This window comes from Rhipicephalus sanguineus, chromosome 9 (genome assembly GCF_013339695.2).
Source record: "Rhipicephalus sanguineus isolate Rsan-2018 chromosome 9, BIME_Rsan_1.4, whole genome shotgun sequence".
NCBI lineage: Eukaryota > Metazoa > Arthropoda > Arachnida > Ixodida > Ixodidae > Rhipicephalus > Rhipicephalus sanguineus.
The window spans coordinates 48,063,949-48,088,693 of NC_051184.2; the positions used below are offsets into that span (position 1 = coordinate 48,063,949).

The 24,745-nt window shown below is 46.7% G+C and overlaps 1 protein-coding gene across 1 annotated transcript; it reads right to left on the bottom strand.

The window, feature by feature from the left end:
* Nucleotides 1-1,861: 1,861 nt before the first annotated feature.
* Nucleotides 1,862-24,712, bottom strand: LOC125756106 (solute carrier family 2, facilitated glucose transporter member 8-like). The gene is made up of 6 exons (XM_037672338.2): nucleotides 24,510-24,712; nucleotides 22,884-23,142; nucleotides 17,522-17,743; nucleotides 10,825-11,052; nucleotides 6,858-7,056; nucleotides 1,862-2,196 (listed from the first exon to the last, which is right to left on the bottom strand). The coding sequence occupies exons 1-6, from the start codon at nucleotides 24,710-24,712 to the stop codon at nucleotides 1,862-1,864; spliced, it is 1,446 nt and encodes a 481-aa protein (XP_037528266.2).
* Nucleotides 24,713-24,745: the final 33 nt, after the last annotated feature.

The following is a 24,745-nucleotide window of genomic DNA, read 5'->3' on the forward strand; positions in this document are numbered from 1 at the left end:
CTCCGCTGTGTTGCAGCCAATCAGAACGCTATGCGGCAGTGACTCTTGTATAAACATCCGGTTGACCGGAAATGGCGCGACATCTTCGCAGGCGGCTGGGGTGGCGAGGGTGGCTAACACTGAGCCCGTGGAAACTAAAAAAAAGCAGGTGTGTGCGGTCTGTGGAATAGCGCAAACGATTGCAACAGGGACACAGAGGGCAACACAACACAAACGCTTGTGTTGTCTCGGTTTCTGTGTCACTTTCTCTACGTTTGCGCTATTCGACTGACCATTAAAATATGCGTACATGATTGGTCTTCAAGCGAAGCTTCTATCGCCTCACAAATTGGCGCTGTAGGCGTGAGAAAAATAAGAATAAAATTGAAAAAAGAGAGAATCCGCCGATCCCAAGCCTTGTGAGAATCGGTTTCATGCGAACCAGTCAGTGAGTAGTTCTATGCTGCATTTTTTGGCTTTGAGCCAAGCGTTATGAGGTGAATCGACGTGTTTTTGTAAGTGTAGTGTTGTGCACATCATGGGCTTACCAGGCACGCCGACAACACTGGGGTTTAAAGGGTAACTTATGGCGTGACGTAACGTGGCACTCACGTTAGAGCACATCATTATCATCATCATCATCATCAGCCTGTCTACGCCCACTGCAGGGCAAAGGCCTCTCTCATGTCCCGCCAATCAACCCGGTCCTGTGCTTTCTGCTGCCACGCTATATCCACAAACTTCTTAATCTCATCTACCCACCTAACTTTCTGTCTCCCCCTCACGCGTTTGCCATCTCTTGGAATCCAGTCAGTTACCCTTAATGACCACCGGTTATCCTGCCGACGTGCTACGTTCCCGGCCCATATCCATTTCTTCTTCTTGATTTCAACTATGATATCATTAACCTTTGTTTGTTCCCTGACCCACTCTGCTCTCTTCCTGTCTCTTAAGGTTACACCTATCATTTTCCTTTCCATCGCTTGCTGCGTCGTCCTCCATTAAAGTTGAACCCTCTTTGTAAGTCTCCAGGTCTCTGCTCCGTAGGTAAGTACCGGTAAGATGCAGCTGTTATATACCTTCCTCTTGAGGGATAATGGTAGACTACCATTCATGATTTGATAATGCTTGCCGAATGCGCCCCATCCATAAAGCACATACGCCAGTTTTATCGAAACAAAGTGCACATTACGGCGGATGTGAATATCATACGCAACTTTCGTTAGCCTATTCCTCCGGGATCGAGCAACGCTTGAATACAGCTTGCTAAATCATAGGAACCCAAATATAATGTTTATTCGACTGCTATAAAATCAGAGCCAACACTGGAACCACAGATGTTAACCTGACATAACACCTGTATCGTAAACGTACAGGCGCGTCCACGTCTCTGTACAGCGGGAGAGCAGCCGTCCTTGCTCTGCGGGGCGTCACCTTGCGCCAGTTTCTCGCTTTGACGTGGTGTGCCTAGGAGCATGCGCGTCCTTGTAGATATGCAGAACTGCTTTGCACGAGTGACAACGTTGAAAATGAGCTTGTTTAACCATAGATGCACGCTCCCTCCCTCAGGGGCCTTTCGGCACCTCGATTCCAAAAGATGACGCGCTGCGACTGATAACACGCACCTGATAAACGTTGGTGTTATGGTCAATTCTGACGGGTAATTGTGTCGATAGTGCTTAACGCTACAATATATACAGCCATTGAAAGGCTTAGAATGGAGAAATAAAAGAAAGAAAGAAACTCGAAACTATGGTTAATGATATATAGCGTTAAAACGTTACAACGATATATAACGAAACTATAGTTAACCATGTATGGTTAACGAAGCATAGCCCAAGGCGGCGGCCGGGAATAATGAGGCAACAGGGGTCCGTGCTCGCTACATCCTCTTCCAAAGAAAATACTTGGGCGAGTGTCCAGAGGCGGCCTCCGGCTGTCTGAAATTGCCCAGAAGGATCTGCTCGAGACTCTGTCCTTGGGTCTCGGGCATGAACAGCATCAAGAGAAAGGCGCCCACTATGGTGACCATGCAGAAGAACGAGGCCAGTCCGGTCAGCTGGATGGTGTCTCGCACGCTCGTGAAGAACCACGTGACCAAGAGGACGCAGGCCCAGTTAAAAGCGCACACGCCGGCAAGGTACATGCCGCGGTCCCGGCAGCACACGAGCTCGGCGCCGAGTATCCAGACCACGGGACCAAGCCCGAGCGAGTAGCCTGCCAAGGAAGCGGTGTCGAAGATGGGGGTTTTATAACAGTATACGCTGGATGGAATCCTGGCGCTATACTCGCGGACAACTTTTCTTGACAATGAAGCGAAGGCTACAGAGCCACAAAGCACGTAGCCTACCGCTAATGAACGTATACTCCTACAATTGCGTCCGTATTTTCTGCGTGATATATATAAAATACTCCTTCATTTTCTACATGTAGCTTTTTGAGACGGAACGCAGCGCACGCAAGAGAAATATTTTTATTTCTTTTACTTTATACGTTGTCACTTTGCGTTTTTGCGTGCGTGAAAAAGTCGCGCCTTTTACCCGTACCTTAAACGCTAAGCAGCGTTTGCGTCGAAATGCAACGCTAGCCATCACTTTCCACGGCGTTACGAGACGCGCGCCAAACCGGACTACTTCGCGTAGCAGTACATGTGCAGACGCTCCGCCCCCGTAGCTTTCCCTTAATTACCAAGAAAAGTTGTCCGCGAGTATAGTGTCTATGGGAGCTGCAACGCATGGCGCTTAGGACAGCATGGGAATAAGGGGTAGCACATGGATTTGCCTAAGCTTCGTTCTTTCGGCTCTGTGTGGCTTTGTCATATTTTAAAACTGTTAAAAATGTAAAGTTGTTAAACAGTACAGCTGAGAAGCCTTGGATTGCGCGACAAATGAATGGGCGATAGCAATGACACAGATGACGCGAAAGCAGCCTGAGACCGGTGGCGAATCACCGAGTTTTCAGTTCTGGAATTAACACGCTGCGCTTGTTAACGCGGAAGTTATAGGAATAATCTTTTTGGTCTAAGAGATATATTTCCCAAGTTTTAGCGCGACAGTTCATAGCTGTCGTTGTGTGTTCATGCGAGTCCTTAACAGTTGTCACCGCAACCCGAAGTGACCTCACCGTGACACAAAATGACACCCTGTAGGCTTTTTATCTGATGCGTTTTTGTACCGTAACTGCATTGCCCAACAGCCCACATTAATTTCATCACGAGATATATTTACATCTCCTCTATGCTACCTTGTTTTGGTTATGAAAAAAAAAACCGTAAAGATGGGGTGAGTGCACGAGCCGACATTTCGAGAAGTGGACTTGTCTTCTTCGAGGCTGAAACTTATGTTACTCTAATCATTCTTCGTTTGCTAAAGTGCGCACTGCAGGCGTACTGTAGGCGAGTAATTCTGCTGCCTTAATACGACTATCATCAGTTAGAGCTGTCTTGAGCCAGAAGAGGTAGCTGATAACAAACACAGGTGCCCTTTAAGGGAGCCTCGACGATCAATGTAATTATATTCACAAGATAAAAGAAAATTTACAACTGTGGCGGCGATGATATATTTCCACTAGTGAAATATTTCCATACGAAACTTTTCCAAGTAGCTTTAGTTATCTTTGCACGTGCCACCCGACCGTGCAGCTGCACAGCGCATCCATTTCCACTTGCCGCCCAAGAAGGAAATGTTTTTGCAGTAAAATGCCCGCGCGAGCGGCAGCTACCGCGAGTTTCAAGCCAATTAGGAAACATAAAAAGCAAACTTGTAGCAACGGAATATATAATTTAGGACCTGACACTGCGACCGCACGCGGAGATTCGCGGCCGGATATTCGTCAGCTGCGCGTATGCGGCGACATTGGTCGCAGGTATAGGTCGCTGCGTGGCTGTCGTAGATTATTAGGCTGTTGATACGAGCGTCCTGGATCGCTTCCGGTTCGGCTCACTCACGTGAGCTGTTCGATTTGGAAGGCAGCTGTGAAAACGGCGGGCGGCAATACTTAGTCGGAACGGAAGTTCGCATATTTTCTACACTTTCAATTGGAGTAAATTTTTTTTTATTTGCGATGTAGACTTGCCCTTAAGACATATTATTTGTCTGTATATTTGTACTAAATGTACGCCGTTAGGCCGGTGTTGTGCATGAAGTGAAGAACCAAACATAACAAAAGAAAGACTTTACGCAGACTCAAGAAAAGTGCAAAAATTATTTTTGCCTGCGAAGTGTAGACATAGAACGTGGAAGTTCAATGTCACTGAGGTGCACATGGAAACCATTGGTTGAGCTTTCCACTTAATATATTTTTGAACGGGTAGCTAAGACCTTAATGTAAATAACGAGGGTTTGCTCGAACTGTAGCTTTGGCGTCGCATCGGAGAGACATATTTTCCTCGTATCAATTAGTGAGGCTAAATATAGCACGCGCTTACTAATGATAACCCGCATCGTTAAGATTTGAGGACCACAGTCCTCTGTCGTTAAGGGTGGTACGTGGTGAACATTCAAGCACCACAACGTACATTTGTAAGCATTACGAGAGGGAACACCAATTTCTTGATTAATCAACAATTACTTGTAATGTACCGATATGAATGTGGCGTACTCCTTTTCCGCTTGAACATTTAGTGTTACGTGGGGTTTTATCTAGAACTGTGGCATAATATGTACACAACCTGCGGGCATATGAAATAGCAACAGGAAGTTGCGATACAGAACATCTCCCGCAAATAACAACAGGGGGTAACAAAAACAAATCAATGAGCGATTAAAGCTAGTACTAACTTGTTCGTACTTGACTGTGTGTCCACGTATGACAAGTGTGATATCACTTGCTCCGTATGGTGCGAACCACAATATGAGACCCAGGCCTGTAGCCAGGTATTTCTTTCGGGGAGGGGGGGGGGGCACTTCATGAAAACCTTGACTTAAGAAAAACACTTATTTTTATTATTCATTTATGGTAAAACACCTACTGCACCAAAATTTCGGGGGGGGGGGGGGTTCCCGGGCCCATGGGCCCCCCTCCTGGTTACGGGCCTGATGAGACCTAAATTAATTAGCTAAGAATATGATTTTGCAGTCATTAACTTTCGCAGTCATTCGTATTGATTTCGTGCGGCAGCCAGTGACGACCACTGCCGTCAGTATTTTGGCTCACGTAGTAGACTTCTACGAAACACAGTAAATAGTTTCCCATGTTCAAGCTAAGGTTTTGTCTTTATTTATATGAAGATCAACCTTAGAAAAAAGTAATCCTTAGGCTAAAGTAACATCAAGGTTTTCATGTGACCAATCACGTTTCTTTTCTTTTTCTCGACGTGCGGACGTGACTCACAGTGCTATTAAGGAGACCGCATGCAAGACTGCATGAGACAACCTTTCGCACCTTTTACTGCAACAGGCTCGTTTGAGCTATTCCGGTGCGCATCCGGTCGGAAATGGCACAGAACTGGAAACCATATGCTACTTGGTCGCAGATGTATATATATCTATATATATATATATATATATAGCTGGAGCTGACAATGTTTAAATGTTTATTCTTGTATCCATGTCACCCGAGGTTAAGAAACATACAATAACTTAAAAGCACGAATATGTCCGTTTGTTTTGTGTAAACATTTTAATAAATTGTTTGTTCACAGTTATGCATCCATATTTGCTTTTTAAGTTGTTGAGTAGCGAAACTGTGGCGAGCGACACACGGCAAGACGGCACGATGAAGACAAGCACGTTAGTTTGCACTTTTGAAGTGGCAAAAATGCCTTATATACTGCTTTTAAAGCATACTGGTTAGATTCTTTTTTCTCTAATCGTTAGTACGAGCACACTGTGTACGAGAGGGCCCGTACGCGCTGTTTCTGCTTCCGTTGCTCAATGCCTATCGAAGTTTCGAGATAACTGTGGGATGCTCCGTCGACTCGATTAACGATTCGACGGCCTTCGAAACTTCCCGTGTAGCAGCTCGTGCCTGACCATTGAGTCAACAGACCATCCGTTGGAAGACCTTCCAAACGCCCGTGGGACACGACCTTCAGTGATGTTCAGTGATTAACGTTCTTGAGTGATGTCCTAACAACACGGCTCCACTTAAGCAAGACTTTGACTTGCACGTGTTGGTTCATGGTTAACGGAGGAGACAAGGACGAAGAGGGACGTCCAGTGTACTGCGTCTTCTTCGCCCTTGTCTCCTCGCGAACCGCTATGGCGGTCTAGTAGGTTATGGTGCTCGACTGCTGACATGAAGGTTGCGGGACCCCATTCCGGCCACGGAGGCCTCATTTTAGATGGAGGCGAAAATGCCTGAGGCCCGTGTACTTAGATTTAGGTGAACGTTAAGGAACCCCAGGTGGTCGCAATTTCTGGAGCCCTGCACTAAGGCGTCCCTCATAATCATACCGTGGTTTTGAGACGCAACATCCCAACAGTTAGTATTATATCACATGCATATTTCATACACACATTCTTTTTTTTAGTGCCGAAGAACGTTTTGATGTTTTGTGAGGCTAAAAAAAAAAAAAGCTGTTTAAGTGTAAAACGCTAAAAAAAGTACAATAAGTGCATCTTCAAGGAAGGTGTTTTGCTATGGGCATGTAAAACTTGTTTCGTTCACGCGGTTTTTTGCGTCTTAACGTTCTTTAGTGCTGCAATAATAACGCTGCTGCACTTACGCAATACTTCGATTTGGGCAAGTACGTTCGTGGTTAATGGGGAAATCAGCGCAAAAAGGCAAGAATGAAGAAGGACGTCCCCAGTATACTTTATCTCGTTCATGCTTGTCTATTTTCGCTGACAATATTGCACGTACTTGTCTATTTGCGCTCTTGTCTTTCACGCGATATCCCGTTATGCACTGGTCAGTCTGAATGCTTCAATGCGCACCCATGATGTAGAGTCCCAATAAGAGAATGGGCAAGCGCTGGACGAGTGATGCGCCCGGTGGCTGCGCTTCGCCGCCCGACACTGGATAGATCGCCGCGATGGTGGCCATGGCCGAGACGCACGTCAGGCAGGAGAAGAGCAGGAGACGCCGCCGACCCACCACGTCCATGAGTGACACCACCACCATGGTGACAGCCACCTTTACGGAACATAGGATAGAGTGCGATGAATAACAGAACGCTGTACAAGCGGCGTCATACTACACGTTACCCTAGCGGAGCTATCGCTCTGTGGTCGAAGAAACAAAGGAAGCCAACTCATAATGAAGTCAGGTAAAGCACAGGGGGATGTCACTTGTAGTTTTTAGTTGAAGTCTAATAGTTGTGCGATAAACGAAAAATAAATTAGATACCAAAAAATCAAGAGCCATTCCCCAATCGGGGAAACGAGGACAAGCGATGTTTGGCGTGGGCGCGCCTAGCCTACTGCTTTTTCTTTCTTCTTCTTCTTTCTTATCTTTCTTTCTTTCTTTCTTTCTTTCTTTCTTCTTTCTTTCTTTCCTTCTTTCCTTTCTTTCCTTTCTTTCTTCTTTCTTTCTTCTTTCTTTCTTTCTTTCTTTCTTCTTCTCTTTCTTTCTCTTTCCTTTCACTCATTCTTTCATTCATTCATCCCTCATTCATTCATTCGTTCTTTCTATTCTTCTTTCTTCTTCTTTCTTTCTTTCTTTCTTCTTCTTTCTTTCTTTCTTTCTTTCTTTCTTTCTTTCTTTCTTCTTTCTCTCTTTCTCTTTCTTCTTTCTTTCTTCTTTTCTTTCTTTCTTTCTTTCTTTTTCTTCTTTCTCATTTTCTAATGCTCCCTCCCAACGTACGGGTTCTCTTGTGTTATAGGTACCGGCCGTCCCAGGAGCGCTGTTTTCGGGCTGAATCGGCGTGGCCTCTTTCGCGCTCTTTCTAGCGTTCGCCAGCCTCTAGAACGGCCAAACGAAAGGAAAATCCCGCGATCATGGAAGCGCGGGTCAGCAACTTCATTTTCTCGAAGTCAGAGTTTTCCAGAAATGTGCAGTTCCTGACATCGACCTTGCGCGCTTTTCAGCAAAAAGATCGCTTTAAGTCCACCAACACGAAATATTTCAGTAAAGTACCTAGAGCAAGTGTACTGCTTCCCAACTGCTTTTTTTATCGTTGGCAAGATGCATTCGTACGCTTCCGTTCAGCTCACACAGGGCAAGCGTGGGAACGTGGCCTAGTGGTCGAGGCACCCTCCTTCGGACGGGAGGGTGGGGGGGGGGTGGCTTTGGTCTAAACGCCTTCCTCGGAAACAAAGTTCATTTAGTTTTGTTTATATTTCTTTGGTGAACGCCAGCTGTGGGTGAGGAGAGTTTCTGGGAGAGCGTGTTTTTTTTCCCAAGGCAGTGGGTTTTTTTGGAACATCACCAGCATCACAGGACCGTCTGTACAAGCTTCACTTGAAACAATTCGACACCCGTGTAGACAGAACCCTTAGCCTTTGAAGGTTGCGGTTTTTCTCCTTTACATTACGTTTTTTGAAATAGCTGTCCGTTTGTGTTAAGGCTGCCAGCAGACGCCACAATGCTTAGGACTAGAACCGTCCACGCGAGCGAAGCACGATAGTTTTGACATGAAAACAAGGTTTCAGCGAGTGCAGCTGCAGCGCTATAAGTTGATTTGTGCTTTCGGTACCGCTGATTAGCTTATTTTGGCCTTAAAACATTTCCTGGTACGTGGAGCGGCAGTCTCTTTTACTCATGTTTCCTCCTTTTTTTTTTTAGGGGTGTCAGAGTTTCATACAACCGAACTCACAACCATCGAAGGCTGCGGCTTCGCTCCTCACGTTGTGTTCTTGCAGTTGGTTCCTGTGTATGTTGAAGCTGCCTGCAGATGCTACAACTCTGATGATTGTTATTGTCAATGCGAACGAAGCAGGAAAGTTTTGGCATGAAAACAACATTCTTGTGGGTACGGCTGCAATGCTTTAGAGTTGTGGTGTACTTTCGGTAGCGCTAATAATGTTTTGGCCTTGGTACATTTCCTGGGAAGTGTAGTCTATAATAATTATGTTTTTTGGGGCATGTTGGAAATTCATAACATCGTACCAGAAACGCTAACTCTGCCTTCGGGCAGGCCTGTCAAGGGGACCTGAAATTTTTACCGACGGATGTAGATGTTTTATCGAGATAAAACATCTACATCTCTAAAATACACTCTACTGCGCAAATGCTAGCGAGGAAGTTCTGTGAACAATTAACTATTTTCGGTTAATGAACTGACTCGCATACCAGAGTGGGTTCGACAGAAAGCGACCAGGTGAAACAAGGACGCGTTTGCGCACAGTAATTATCTGTAATCACATACTTTCCCACGTGAATAGACACATTTTAGTCGCAGTGGCACAGGCTGCATATGTCGTTTAGACGAAGACCTAGCGTCCTCGTCTAAGCGACCGCGTCCTCGTCTCAGGCGCCTTGAATTATTCTTACAGCAAAGCCCATACTGTGACTAAATTCACTCACCGAAAGCATGAAATTCAAAACTGCCAGCTGTTACATAAGGGGAAAAAAGTGATTGCCCAGTAATGAGTTAGATATCTGAGTAACGCACACGCATTTTAAGTATTCGGTTTATGGCAAATCTTCAGGTGAAAGAGTTTCTCGGCATATTTTGACAGTAATAAATTATCACAGTAATAACACTTTCGACAAGAATCAAAATTTTGACCTGGGCTTCAGTGGCTCTGCACTCCGCTCATCTGAACACGCTGATTCTTTCGTTTGAAATCAACCAATGAACGAATACGTAAGATTATTACTGAATATTTGCGAATATTACTATTACTAAATACTACTGAATATTGCTGACTCACAAAATAGTAAGTGCGTCGCGTAGTTTGCGCAGTGGTTATGGCTTCACACGAGATCGCGGTTTAATTTCCCGCTGCAGTGGCCACACTCTGATGGCGGTGAAGTGCGATAATGCTGATGCACTTCAGCGCAACTTAACGAGCTTTTATATTCAAGATACATGAGAGTTTAGTGTGTCAACAGCGAACTTTGGTCTTGCCTTTCCTGACCGAAATCAATCAATCAATCAATCAATCAATCAATCAATCAATCAATCAATCAATCAATCAATCAATCAATCAATCAATCAATCAATCAATCAATCATCAATCAATCACAATCAGTCACAGTGAGTGAGTGAGTGAGTGAGTGAGTGGAGTCAGTCAGTCAGTCAGTCAGTCAGTCAGTCAGTCAGTCAGTCAGTCAGTCAGTCAGTCAGTCAGTCAGTCTGTCTGTCTGTCTGTCTGTCTGTCTGTCTGTCTGTCTGTCTGTCTGTCTGTCTGTCTGTCTGTCTGTGGTCGGATACAACTCAATGTTCGGAGAGCGCATGACAAGCGCGGCAGGCGATCGCCTCCGCGACCAAAGAAATAGTCCTGCTCATTCACTCGCTCATATTATCCAAAGACGGGGCCAATAGCTCTCCGGCTGATGACGTCAGCTTGCAAGCCGTGTCCATTGGTGCAGGCTTGTGTGCGTCCGCCTTAAAAGAGGAAATTCCGTAGACTTCTAAAATTCTGTTAAGACTTGTTGCTGGGCGAGTTGGTTGACATCGAAGAGGTACATTTTAGCGCAAACTATGAAAGAGGCACAAGAAAGAAGTAGAAGCAAGCAGATAGGTCGCCCTATCTGCGCCCTTGTACTTCTTTATCGCGTCTTTCTTTGATAGATCGCGCTAAAATGTACCCCTTCTAAAGTTGCATCTGACTATACGATCTTGCGTCGCTTGCCTTAAGTACACTGCGGCCTCATATCTGCTTGTTACGAAACCGCAGAAAGGCGAATTATACCGAAGCACTCCAATACTGCGTTTATCATAGTCTAAGGCTTCCTTAAAGCTTTAAGCACAAGCAAATGAATGAATGAGTCAAGCAATCTATGAGCAAAACAAACAGCCAAGGTGTGCACGTGGCGTGCCTGTAGGCTGGCGACGATGATGGAGCAGTCCGCGGCGCTGATGGAGATACCGCTGTCGGCGAACAGAGAACTCGCGTAGAAGATGATCATGTTGATGCCCGAGAACTGCTGGATGAAGTGCGCATGCGCGGCCAGCAGCACGTGGGACAAGCGCGTAGGAGCACGTGCGAACACCTGCTCAATGGCATGACACTCTTCGTCCACCTGCGAGGCAGACAGCAGGAGTTCCAAGTGATCGTGTGAAGCGCCATGAACGGGGCCAACTGGTAATATAAACGGTGAGAAGGACTATAGTGGTATGCTTTTACTTGCTTGCTTACAAATCGCCATTCTCTACTTTTCTCAGGTGCCTTCTACAGTACTTTTACGAGGGCATTAGGGCAATGCGTCGCAAACTTGAGGTTTAAGCATTTCTTAACAACACAACGTAAACACAGCGGAAATGAAGTCAAAGGAAGGACCGTGAGCTTTTAGAATTCAAACATTGGGTTTGACCTTGACTGAGATAAGAATCATCTTCAATTCACGATAAAATAGCTCAGCTCCTTAATGAACTACCATTAAGTCTACACACTATTCACTAGTAGCGTACTGTTCGACAGCTACATTGGAAAATTGAGTGCAACACGTGCTACGGGCTAGCATGGCAGCGTCCACTGCAACATGCTTATTCGCACTCCAGGTGCAACGGTTTGTGACTGCTATTGGAACTAACGCTAGACGCATAATGAGAACCGCAAGGAGAGGAAACTTTGCAGGAACGTAGCAGACATTGGGTATGCCATGCTATGTCTTTTAGAATGAATCTTTTCAGGCCATGAGTCTTGCAAGAGAAAGCTCCAATTGAAGTAACCAGTAGGGACTAGTGCGCCAATAAGTCGACCCGGGAAGTGTAGTCACGACCCCCAAGTATGATACTTCTTCGCATCAAGGTGGTCTTTGTGGTCGGACTCTCCTACGAAATGACTACAAGTGTACTGAAAACGAAGACATCCAGAGATTGGTGGGGGTCAAATTGGAGTTACCGTGGCAGAATGTAGGCGAATTTTCATATCCAGCTTGGCATAGGCCCGGTGAAAGCACAGAAGACAAAGCGCCGTAAAAGGAAATGACAGGACACCCTAATGCTTGATTTAGATGCCTGGTAGCGCACTCACACGTCAACGTTTCGTGGTCCTAGTGCATTGCTTGGGTTAACTCTGTGTTTCGTCGCGCTGCCGAAGCGGATCTCGGAAGCCACGTAGATAGAAGCACGTGATTGAGACCTGCGCCACCAGGTACCGCAACGAGCACAGCTGCTCACAAGGAAATCGTCCGCTCTTTCGACGAACTCATTCAGTGAACCTTCCTTAATTATACTGACAGTTGAATTGGGCCTTTTCTTCAGTAAACGTATGCTCCGATAAATGCATCTAATATGAGGCTTAACTTGATCCAGAGTCATAGATGTCGCACCAGGTTTAGTTTTAACAAGACTGTGTCTGAATATTCGGAAAACCGAAAGTAAGTACTCGACAGAAAGAGCTTAGAAGAGAAAGAAGAGTCGCTCAGTTCTCGTACCACTAAAGAAATCGTAACTTTTCCAAAGAAGCTGCGAACGTATCCGAAGCGATGAAGATTGGGCAGTGTGAAAACGGAGGAGGTCCTTTTACAGATACAGGGCCGTGTTCTTGCGGTAGATCGCGTACCGAATACCATCACATTCGTGATGGTTAGCGTCATTCGGAAACGAAGGGGATGCTATGGTGCCGGTGCGCATTATGGTCATTCATGCGAATAACTTGGAGCAGCACAAGAAAAAAGGAAGGAAAACCGAGGATAAAGATGAGGAACAAACACCACAGGACACACACAACTTGTTTCGTTCCTCATTTCTGTTCTCGTTTTTTTTTCGCGCTGCTTCAAATTATTCGCAAGATGAACCGCCTCGCCCAAACCAAGAAATTGTTGCTGGTTAATCAATTTCTCACAAAGTTCCGAGCACACTGCTGTGCCACGCGACCTAAAACGATGTAGCCAACGCGTCCAGTGCCAAATCACGCGGAATCTTACGCAACTACCCCACCAAGAGTACCACTCCTGTTCCGATAGCTCAAAAGAGGATTGCCACTTAACTCTAATAGAGCGGATGATCGTCCGGCAGTATGCGAGGTACCTCTTTAATGTTGCTATCTCATGTAAACATCACCCAACATAAGATATCTTTCCGATGGCTACCACGTTACTTGATTAACGCATCAGCAGTGGTGTAGGCCGAAATTTGTTTCGGAGTGGCGGGAAGGGGAGGGGACGACGCGTTTATGTGAAGTGGGGGCCTGGCAAGCAAGTGTGGTCGAGTGTCATCTTGTGTTCTGTGTTTCATGGCAGTAGGACATTTCGGGAGGGGCACACGCCCGGTGAGCCACCCCCTGGCTACGATACTTCGCATCAGTGCATTCGTAGACGTTTGCGGCACTAAAGAAGCTTGATATTTGTTTCCGATGTCCCCAACACTATCACTGGTTTGCGTGCGTCTGCTGAAAACAGTCGTTTTTAAAGATTTCTTTCAGCTCTTCTTCAGAGGCGCGAAGACTTGTCCGATCGTGGAATCTTGAAAATGGGTAAAACATTAGTACATGGTCTCCGGTTTTTTTTTTAATTTCGAAAGTTTAGCCAACGGCATACAGAGGTAAATATACAGATGGAGGCCGGTTTCCGCTATATACGTCAACAGTGCTCTGTGGTGGGGCCAATAGAGCCACAAATCATAGTCCGATGGTCTTGTCGGATGAAGGCCCACTGTTCTCAGGTAGCGCCATCGTGTCTGGTTCAGGCCAGGGCATGTCCATAACAAGTGCTTGGTGGTAGCCCCGGACGCTTTAGTTGCACAGTATGGGCAAGCATCCCGAAATGGCCCATGGAGATGGTGTGACCTGAATATGTGAGCGACGGGGTAAGTCGGTCACATATGCCTGGCACATACGTCTCATGGGCCATTTCGGGATTGGAACACCCTTAATGACACTGTCTCTGGAATGAGTAAGAGTTCCGGCAACAGCCATTGGCGTACGCAGGGTTCCCCTGAGCACGCCTAGGGTTCTGTATAAGAGATATGGTCTGTCATTGCTCTGTGTAAACGTTATGTTTGAGTAATTCCCGAACTAAAATTTTGACCTTTTGCTCGGCCCGAATATTGCGTCCCGAAGTTGTTCGTTCAAAGCAAGCAAGACGCTTTAAAAGACAATACTGATAATGACGTGTCCATAGATGAAAAAAACATGTATGATCACTCTGTCATAGGAATCGGTATAACACCAAACTGAAACGTGTCTTCACAGACGTAGTTGAGCGTTTGTTGTGCATTGTTTCGGCACAAGGGCTAAGGAATGAATGCTATATAGCAAAGAATTGTAATGGCACGCGAAGAACGGCAAGCAGGTCGAAACTCGCTACGCACTGCTCGAGCAGAGAGGACGCACAGAAAGAACATACACAGGACGAGTGCGAACTAATTATGGTTACGACTCGACAGTTAAAGCGCGCTGCTCAAACACAAAGGAGGGCGCACGAAACGAACGCACAAGTATACACAGGATAAGCGCGAACTAACTGTTAACTTATTTGCGTGTGAGCTGCGCGCTCATTTCGCGAAAGCGGCCGCTGCAGTGAGCGAAGTGACCTTCGTGCTCTCTGTAACTTCAGCGCAAACTTGAGGTGAAAGCACAAGACGTACACCCCCCCCCCCCCTCCATCACGAAATAAGAGCACGCGCACGAGCGACCCCGCCCTGTGGAGGCAAGCGGGCATCGCAACGCGCTGGGCGACGACCTTTAAAGCGCGCCCTTCGAACCCTTCGCGCCATCTTGCTAGTGATAACGGAAGCACGCTGGACTGCCACCGATCTCTGAGTACCGCCATCAGTAAACGGTGTACATAAATAGCTCGCCGTTAGCATGCTGAAGAACGTGCCGTTTGTAGCCGAGTCGGTTCGCACCGCGCGCTGCGGAGCGAGAGGTCGTAGGTTCGACTCCCGGCGACAGGACTTCTAGGACGATAGTCTTTCTTGGGATACTTCAACGCAGAAATTTTTGTCTGTCTGTCACCCGATTCATCCACCCGGCCAATGTTTAAGCACTTGCTGAAAGCCCAGCGATTTTGAACTGGTAGCTGCGGTCATACTTGTGAACATCGTCGCTGAAGAAGCAAATGTTACGCAGATCTGAGGCGCAACGTCAATACGTAAGTATTAGGCGGTGTCTTTCGTTACTAGAAAATACACATATGCGTAATTCTAAATCAAATCAAATCTTTATTGTACATTTCATAAGAGAGTAATACACATATAGGCCTGCCAAAGCCTCATAGGGCTTGAGCGGCAGTGCCTGGCAGCAGCGGAAAACAGCAATCTTTGAAGTTATACATTTTCCTATTAAACAAAATGAAAAATAATATACGGCACATGAGAGAGAACAACCACTTTGTTTAAGACCCTAGTGTTTCTTGGGCTGCGCTGAAAATGCGACGCTATGCACGAAAAAGCCCTCTTCGGAGGATATGGTGTCGCCACCTGACAGTGGCCCTGGGAACAGCATCACGGCTGGCCGCGGATGAGACCAAGACTCATGTAGTACGGCCTATCGTCTTTCGACGACATTTGCAGCGAAGCACGCGGATATGCGGCCAATTCTTATTTTCTGGTTTTTTCTTTGCCATAGGTTAGAGTATATTTTACAACGTTATATCCGTGACGGAAATACGTCAGTGGATCCGTGATGGACCCCGCATAAAGCACTTCGGGTTAAAGAATCTTCAAAAGGAAATGAAACCGGAGCCAACGTTTCGACAAGTGGACTTTTCTTCGTCAAGGCAGCATTGTTTTTCTAAAAGTAAACCACATGGGCTACTCGGACATGTTTGTTTTATGCATCAAAAACAAACATGATCTACGTATTTGGTCTTGATTGTTTTATGAACTTTGCTTAATGCACCTTAATATTATGTATTGTTTACGGTTTTCTTATTCAAAACGGCTCTGAAGCGCACGCGCGACATAGATTTGCCACACATTCATATATGAGACATAGATTTGAGAGCTCAGTAAAGTACATGCGTCACTTTAAGTACCGCCTCCTTTTTACCTGAGCAGGCAATCATTGTTAAACGAACGGGAACCCTTTTGTAGGGACTGGTATGCTCTGTTATTCGGCACAGCACCCTCCTGTGATGTCTCGTCCCTCTATGCACCTGTTGTATAGACAGGCGTTTGTGCCGCTAAGCTTTCACGCTTAACGGCATGATCTAGTAACATCCCTTTAGTAGGGGTTTTACGGGTCTTTTTATGTGCTGGCTAATAACGTAAAAGAAAGTAACCGCGCAGATGTCGACGGCCGTAGTAGGTATCTTCTCATTATGTCTATATATATTGTATAATGCATGACCTATATCCGAAGCTACATATCCTGCGCTATGATTTTAAATAGTGCTGCGGGATGTGCACGTTTTTTTGCACATCACAATTAGTGCGGGCAATACGAAAAATAGTTGCACTCATGGCTGAAATCGTCCTCGGTCTGGCGGTTTCAGTTTCGCTTCCTCTTTTCGAGACGACCTTGTCAGCGTCTGTTTTTAATAATTCTCATTTTACTGAACACACGTTTCGTTTAGTGCAAAGGTTCGCGTAGCTTTCCGAGTGGCCTCGAACGGATCGTGCCGCTAGCAGGCCTATATTCTCGGCTGCGCGGACAACGCTGCTCGTGGGCACTGTCTGTCAATTGGAGGTATTAACAAAGCCCGCGCAGGAAAAGCGCACACGTAAAAAATTTTCTTCTTTTATATGCGGTCAGCAATATAGAGTTGGATAATAGCACACTAGAGGCAAATCTGGTGCTGGTGTCTCTTCGAACAGCAACGCATGGCGTTTCAGCCAGCATTGCATGGAATGAGGGGTAGTACATGGATTTGCCTAAGCTTCCTTTTTTCGGCTCCGTGTGGCTCCGTGTGACCCTCGACCGCTTTGTCACTTGGCGAAGTTCAGCAAGCGCTCAGAAGTGCCACTTCGCCACTTATCCTTCTAGGCTTATCCATTCTAATAAGATCAGGAGGTTCACAACGAGCTTGTTTCATTCAAAACGAAATCCAATAAGAAAGCCAAAGTGCGTTCGAAGCCGCAAGCACGAAGGCTACACAAATTCACTTACTACTCATCAATTCCACAGCGGCTGAACGATCGCAGCGCCAGTTTCATCTATTAAATATTCTAGGAAACTACATGGGCAACAGTGTTTCGCTAGCGGCAACGGGCCAGATGGAACTAATAACCCCGATGTGCGGCCTTTTCTTTTTACCGCTAGTATTCGCATGCAATCACTTGTGACGTAACCAAACCCGCGTCGCCTGTGCTGGCCGTGTGTACAGGAGATAACAGGTGTCAACAACATGTGCACTCGGCCACAAAATAACACGAACCAGGCGAGCGCCTGGCGTCATTGCCGCATGCGCCGCCTAGTGGCGAGCCGTCTGCTGTCCAGGGCATAGCTCTGGACGCGCATTCGAAACAGCAATGTTCTCGACAGCAGGCGACTCGTGACTAGACGGTGCAGACAGCAATTGAGCCACGTGCTCGTATGGCCCGTATTATTTTGTTGCCAGCTGTACTCGAAACGTGGGTGCCGGGGTAAATGGATCCGGTCCGTACCTTGCCGCTGGTGCCACGCAACTTCCACAGCGCCTCCACGGCGTCCATCCTGCGGCCGCTGAGAATTAGCCAGCGTGGAGACTCCACCGAGTACTGGTTGAGAACCGCCAACAGGATGGCACCGGCGAAGCCCGCTACGGCGAGCAGCTGCCACTCCAAGAACCGCCCCAGTACGTAAGAGTAGAGGATACCGACGGTGATGGCCAGCTGGAGCACGCCACCCTGCACATCCATTAGGAATGGAGGGGATATGCAGTCACTGACGTCATCGAGGCAGCCATTTGGTTATACAGCCAGTACAGTGAACGCTAATTGTTGACGTGCAATACACATTGGAAGCTGGGTACAGCACAACAATATGGTGTGCCGTGGTGCAGTATGAATACACCTTACACTCGAATAAAAAAAAGAGTATGAGTGACTCCTTTCAGGGAGTCTTGACTTGCCACGTATATGACTCTGTTTAAAGAGGCACGTTAACTCTCATGTGGGTCACACGACTCTCCGAAGAAAGTAGAATTATCTCCAAATAGAGTTGACGTGACTCTTTAAAGAGAGTCATATACGTGCAAGTCATGATATTCCGAAACGGGTCCAAAGACTTTTTTTTTTCTTAGAATGAATGAAGGTCATAGACAAAGGCAAATAAGGCTTTCGCGAGCTGTCTGCGCGGTGACTCATGGGTAGGATTCAGGTTAGAATGTCGGTAGACCATGACTTTATCAGATTGTTCGGTTCATAGGAATCTTTAGTGAGGTCTGCCTAACAGCGGCATGATCTAGCCAGCTTTTTTACATCTATCAAGTAATAATAATAATCGTTGGGGTTTAACGCCCCAAAACCACGATCATCCATGAAGTCGTCGTCCTGCGCCAATTTTGGGGCTTTGTTCCCGATAAATATAGTGCTGCTCGATTTAGGTTCGTGCGTGGATGCATCCACAGCGAAGTATTAACGACTACTACGCAGTTTCACCAAGACATTTTCTCGTTTCTAGGCCCATTAGGCTTAACAAGAACGGGTTCATTCGCGGTACGTGACCTCCGAAGCATTATGACCTGCGCGGCACATCTCAGAGGCCATTCAATATGACCGTCTCCTTGTCAGACAAATGACCTGGCCTGGCGTTTTTTTCTGACTGGGCTTCAAAGTGTTCACGTGATGCTCCGTCCTGTTTTGTTTTCTTCATACAGGATATAAATCAATCACAGAAGGCTTAATCGGACAGCAACGAAGCCGCCTTACAAGTACAAGGACGGTGGGAAGGTGCTTCGGTTACACCACACGGATGTTATCAACACACCACGCAGGGCTTGTGCCCTTATCCTGGCACATACGTTAACGTTACGAAGCAGTGAATGCGCTGTGTCGACGTCACCGTATCCGCATTGTTGTAGCACCAGTGCGTTGAGAAGCTGCGTGGGACGTCACGTGAAAGAAATCAATGGTCCTCCGTGACGCGTGACACGCGCAGTCCAATGTGCATTATAACTTATCACTGGTGCTTCGCTATGGGCAATGCATAATAATGTTGCGTTATGGAATGTAGTAATAAGATAATGCCACAGCTGAAGAACAGTGCTTCTGGAGAGTTCCGCATCGCCCACGTTGATACTTTTGCGCCATCTTCTGTTTAAGCTGGATAACTTTCCTGATTCGGTGCCTTTGCTCTATATGAGGACATAGCAACGTGATAACACTCCTTAACAATAAAGCATGTGTCTGGCAGCCGACACGTCAGACCTTTTGACATATTCATTATCGACCGGCATTCCGTCTTCTTTGCCTGGTATGAACGACAAAACAAAGAGGTGATCTGAATAGAATTGAGAAGCTATCCCCAATACTTCTCCGCAGCGCGAGACGAAAGCTGGTTCTGCGATTTCTTTTTTGGACCAAGAGGAAAAGTCTGCAGCGAAGTAAACGTTGGAACGATGTGGGAGGTCCAGGACCATCTGGGCGCTCTTTATTGCTATGCAAATGCGTCGCCGGCATTACCTTATTATTACATTCCATGTAGTAGCTCGCATGGTGGTACACAATACTCGAAGCAATTGATCGATCCGGTCGTAGTAACCTACGATTTAAAACGCAAAGCTCAACTTTTATAACATAGAATAAGAAAGATATAGTGATAATATTAGGCTTCGTTGGTAATAAAGAAAAAACTGACATGCATTATTCAGATGCAGAGAAGAGGAAACACCACAGCACTATGGACTCCCAGGCATAGTTTAGCGGTATAGTCATAGACCCCGCTTGTGTCGTCCTCGTGTCAGTAATTTTCACGCCCGCCGTACGTGAACCGAACTCACTGCTTGCTTATCGAGAACAGCACACAATATCCAATTATGTGCACTATAGCGGCTGTCCCTCGCGCGTCACAAGACGTCTTCGTACAATTCAGAACAGCGGATACAGCTGGCAAGACACACACACACACGCACGCACGCACGCACGCGCACGCGCACGCGCGCACACACACACACACACACACACACACACACACACACACACACACACACACACACACACACACACACACACACACACACACACACACACACACACACGCACGCACGCACGCGCGCACACACACACACCCGCACAAACACACACACACACACACACATACACGCACAGTACAACAAAGCGTGGAAGGTGTTGCCTTGTTCCCGCATAACTACGGCAATTATTGCCCTCAGGTGGCCTTGAAGCACACTTAATTCTTATGAAACCAGTATTCGGCAGACACACTCATACGTAATAAGCTTGCAAAACTTTTGACGATGCAATTGGCAAAAGCCAATTAAGTGACTACGCGGCACAGAACAGAGAAGACAATGAACAACAATCGCGCAGTCGGAATATATGCTTGCAGCTACCTGCGTGTCCCATCTGTGAATTCGTGGAATTTTACTGCAATAACGTGTACGAAACTTTGCCACGAGCCTGGAAACGAACCAGAAATGGCACACACTCCAAAGCATACGGGCGCGGTCTTTTTTATTACATCTCAATGATCCGACCCTCGTAGCATGTATGCATGACGCAGCGATCTGAAATGACGTCAAGCGGCTAGTCTGAAACTTGAGCATACCTCGGCTAGACACGCTGCACAGATGTCTGTAGACCGTGAGTGAAAAAGAATCGGCAAGAATGAAAGAGATCACGGCTTTCAGCTTAGCGAGACTGCCGCATACGCAACAATAGTTGGTCGTTTTACGTTCTTAAACAACGATATGATTATGAGGGACGCCGTAGTGGAGGGCTCCGGAAATTTCATTTTCCTTGGTTTTTTTTTCAACGTGCACCTAAATCATATGTGCATGGGCCTCTAGCATTTCGCCTCCATTGAAATACAGCCGCCATGGCCTGGATTCGATCCCGCGACCTTGGAGTCAGCAATCGAGCACTATAAACACTAGACCACCGTGGCGGGTAAGGACTGTCTGAAAAGAGTGGCTTAGTTTATTATAAGACCGCGATATAGACATATCTAAACACACCTAACGGAAATATTCTGTGAAATGCAGTAAAATTCTGTGACAGGTACTGAAGATGCTAGAAGCTTGCGTGACCAATTTCGGTACCGCGCTATGTAACTTAAAAAGTTCTACTGGTTTGTGTGTTAGTTTTCTTTTTTTCTCGTTTTAGTGAGCACATCCGAAATCTCAAGTCACTGCCGCCTAATAAGTCACAAACAAGTAGCAAAAATTATGCACTTAAATCGAGTTTCAAGAAATATGTCCCCGAAATTTGTGTTGTAATGGAACGATGTTGCTATTAAGATTTCAGCACAGGCCACCGCTTTTCCAGCCCCAGAAATTAGCGTTTTACTTGAACTTCTCTAACATTGTGCCACCTCTAGGCAGATACCATGAGTCAACGAGACGCAGCGCACAAGTTAGCCGTTTCTGCGTAGAAGAAGCAGTTTGCTGGAATACATCATGACGTCTCAGAACGCTCGCGAGATGACGAGCGCTGCCGGTGGTGCTCAGGCATCTCAGCTCGGTAGGTACGACCCGATATTGACTGAAAACAGTCTTTGTTAGAGAACGCTCAATTAAATTTAAAGAAACCGACAGGTCCCTTATGCATTCGCATAAGACGACTCGAAGGCAAAAGCCATGTCTTTCTTCTTTTTCTTGTCATTCGATGTATTCATCCTCCCCCAACCACGTTCGAAAGCTTTCTACAGCTAACGTTGTTTTGCATTGCCTCTGTGATCGGCCCACCTTTGACAAAGCGACAATGTCACACGGTGACGTCATGATGGCGTCGTAGTGTCGTCATGATGATGATGTCGCACATTTTGGCGAAGTGTGACGTCATGATGACTTTATCGCACGATTATTTTTTTAGTTGACGCCGCCGACGTGGGACGCCGACGGTCAACTTTCGCGTTCGATGAGGCATCTAACGCTTTCGCCCTAATAACTCTAGCGTGTCATTCCGTGAGTTCCTTTCAGCCAGTGCGTAAAAACACAGGCACTCCAGGGGAATGCTGGTGTGCATATGGTGCGCAGTGTACCGCCTCCGATGCGTGTCTCTAGAGACCTTCACGCTCGTGGTGCGAAAGCCGCGTATGTGCAGCCAATAGGGAAACAGCACGGCGACGCCTACGGCGCGATTGCGTATTGAGCGTCCCGAAATTGGCAATCCCAATTGAACAATATCGTCCAAAATTTCTATGAAAGCGAAAGCCTTAGACGCCTCATCAAACGCGAAAGTGACCACCTGCGTCGGCAGCGCCAAGACGGCTGATACCAGCAATTATCATCATGTGATGTCGTCCCCATATGACGTCCCCATGACGTCATCCCATGATATCGTGGACTGGTCAAAGTTTTGGCCGATCTTGGAAGCACTGAAGAACCACGTGAGGTGGAAAAAGCTTCCAATGTCTCCGATGCCGGAGGCAGCGCAAGACTCCCTACTGAAACGTTCCGTATGCCATTCCAATAATTCTGTATGCTTCCGTAAGAATCTGACGGACATATACGGAAAACATATAGAAAACATACGGAAAACATATGGATTCCGTATGGAAACATATGGAATTATTGGAATGGCTTACGGAACGTTTCAGTAGGGCTATGTTGAGTGCAGAAAGCTTTTGGGAGGGGAGACAATATAATTGACTGAGAAGAAGAAGAAGAAGAAGAAGAAGAAGAAGAAGAAGAAGAAGAAAAAGAAGATGATGGGTTTCGCGTTGGAGTCGTCTTAGGCAACCGCATGAGGGACCATGTGACTTTTTTTTTGCATTTGTCCCACATATAGTATTCGATAGCGCTTCCTCCTTGACTCCCCCCCTCCCTCTACAGCGGATCTCTGTTATCACGCTAGGCGCATCAGGTACCATAGATCCTCGCTGAGCAGGCAAGGAGACCTCCGCGATGTAGGTGGGCACGCAGAGGGAGACGATTCCCGTAGCCACTCCCGTCACGAAGCGACCGAACAGGACCGTGAAGAAGGCGGTGTTCGCAAAGATGGTCGCGTATCCCACCATGTACACCAGGGCGCTGAGAAACAGCGCGAAGCGGCGTCCCATGACTTGACTGGTGAGAGCGCCCAGCCCACTGCCGAAGACAGCACCAATCGGCAGCAGAAAGCTGAACCTGTCCACCATCGCGCATGAGAGAAACATATGTCAATGACGGCGCACAGAAAGCTCTTAGAGTTGAAAATTTAAGCAAGCCTGCGCTGAAACTTTTCTATGAAATACTTAAAGGGGTACTGATCCGAAAAGTTTCATTTGTCGTTTTTTTGCGTCAAATGAAAGACCAAGCGCTCAAGAGCCTAGAAAATGTACTGGTAAGCGTTAGTGCACGTTTAAAAAGTCGTTACAGTATATTTTTAAAGGCTAGGTTTGGTTTCTACTGCACCCTGACGTCACAGCATGGTATTACATTCTCGTCACGTGCTTGCGCAAGATATAGTGACGTTTCCACGGCCGCTCCGCGCCTGGGCTCCGTCGGTGACGCACAAGCGGCCATTTTGAATGCTTCAAATGGTGACGCGGAAGCGGCCATATTGTAAATTTTGGTACCTGACGTCATTACAACTAGCCAGACTACTGCGTGAAGTCACCAGAATTAGTACTGTAGCCTGACGTCAAGCTAGTGTCGATGTCGGTAGGTGCGCCATGAGAAAATTGTGTTTAATATCAAAATAAAATATTGTATCAGCATTTGCTGAGCTTCACACTGGCTCAGAGCCGTCTCTGTATACAGGGTATACAGGCATGGCAGAGTAAACGCACCTTCAAAATATGGTGTCAGTGCTCCTTTAAGCAAAGACAAAATATCTGCGCGTATAAGTTTTGCGTCATTTCGCTTCGAACGAGCGTTTATGCGTGCGTTCGTGTTATGCCCCACTCAGAGTAGCGTAGCGAAAAGTTCAATGGTGCTGCGTCAACAGCACCAATGAGGTTCCATTTGTCTTTCATCTCTTTCAATTCTAACAAGACAATTTCAAAAGCTTCGCTTTATTATACAGACAAGTTCCACACATGGGATATGTGTAACCAACGCAAGAAACATGTAGAACGAGACCAAAAAAACACACCGGACAAACTATCGAATGCCATGTGCTTCTGGCCACGGTAGACGCCTTGTTTGCGCCAGTGTCTGAAGTCTGGAATACTGAATATATGTCTACCTGACACGGTTGTCTAGTATAGTTATGGTGCTAAACTGCTGACCTGGACATCGCGGGATCGAATCGCGGCCGCGACGGACGCATTTTCGATAGAGGCGAAAGTGCTTGAGGTCCGTGTACTCAGATATAGGTGCACGTCAAAGAGCCCCAGGTGGTCGAGTTTTCCGGAGCCCTCCACTACGGCGTCCTTGATGAACACATCGCGGCTTTTGGGACGTTAAACTTCAACAATGATTAATTATTGTATATATGTATGATGTCTGGAATGTGTGAAGTATAGCACAACTTTTCATTTCTAATATAAGCAGGGCCAGCGACAGCTCACCAGGTTGAGCTAGTTGCAGACTGTATAGCGGGGCCGTCTTCCTCTGGCGCGATCCAGTCGTTCGTGGCGACTGGAGATGTGTACCCCAGCGTTGCTCCCATGCACAGTGAACCGGACCATGCACTGGCTAGCGTAAACAGGAAAGGCCCTGGGAGGTGGCGTCTGTGGTTTTCGTACAGGGAATCGCTGACCTGGTACGCCATTGTAAGCTCGCTTGCTGCTCCTTGATAACAATG

Coding starts and splice junctions, on each gene's coding strand:
- LOC125756106 (XM_037672338.2), bottom strand. CDS start 24,712: ATGGCGTACCAGGTCAGCGATTCCCTGTACGAAAACCACAGACGCCAC. Junction 11,053..17,521: donor TGCGTGGCACCAGCGGCAAG/GTACGGACCGGA, acceptor TCTGCCTCGCAG/GTGGACGAAGAGTGTCATGC. Junction 7,057..10,824: donor GCCACGTGCACACCTTGGCT/GTTTGTTTTGCT, acceptor TGTTCCGTAAAG/GTGGCTGTCACCATGGTGGT.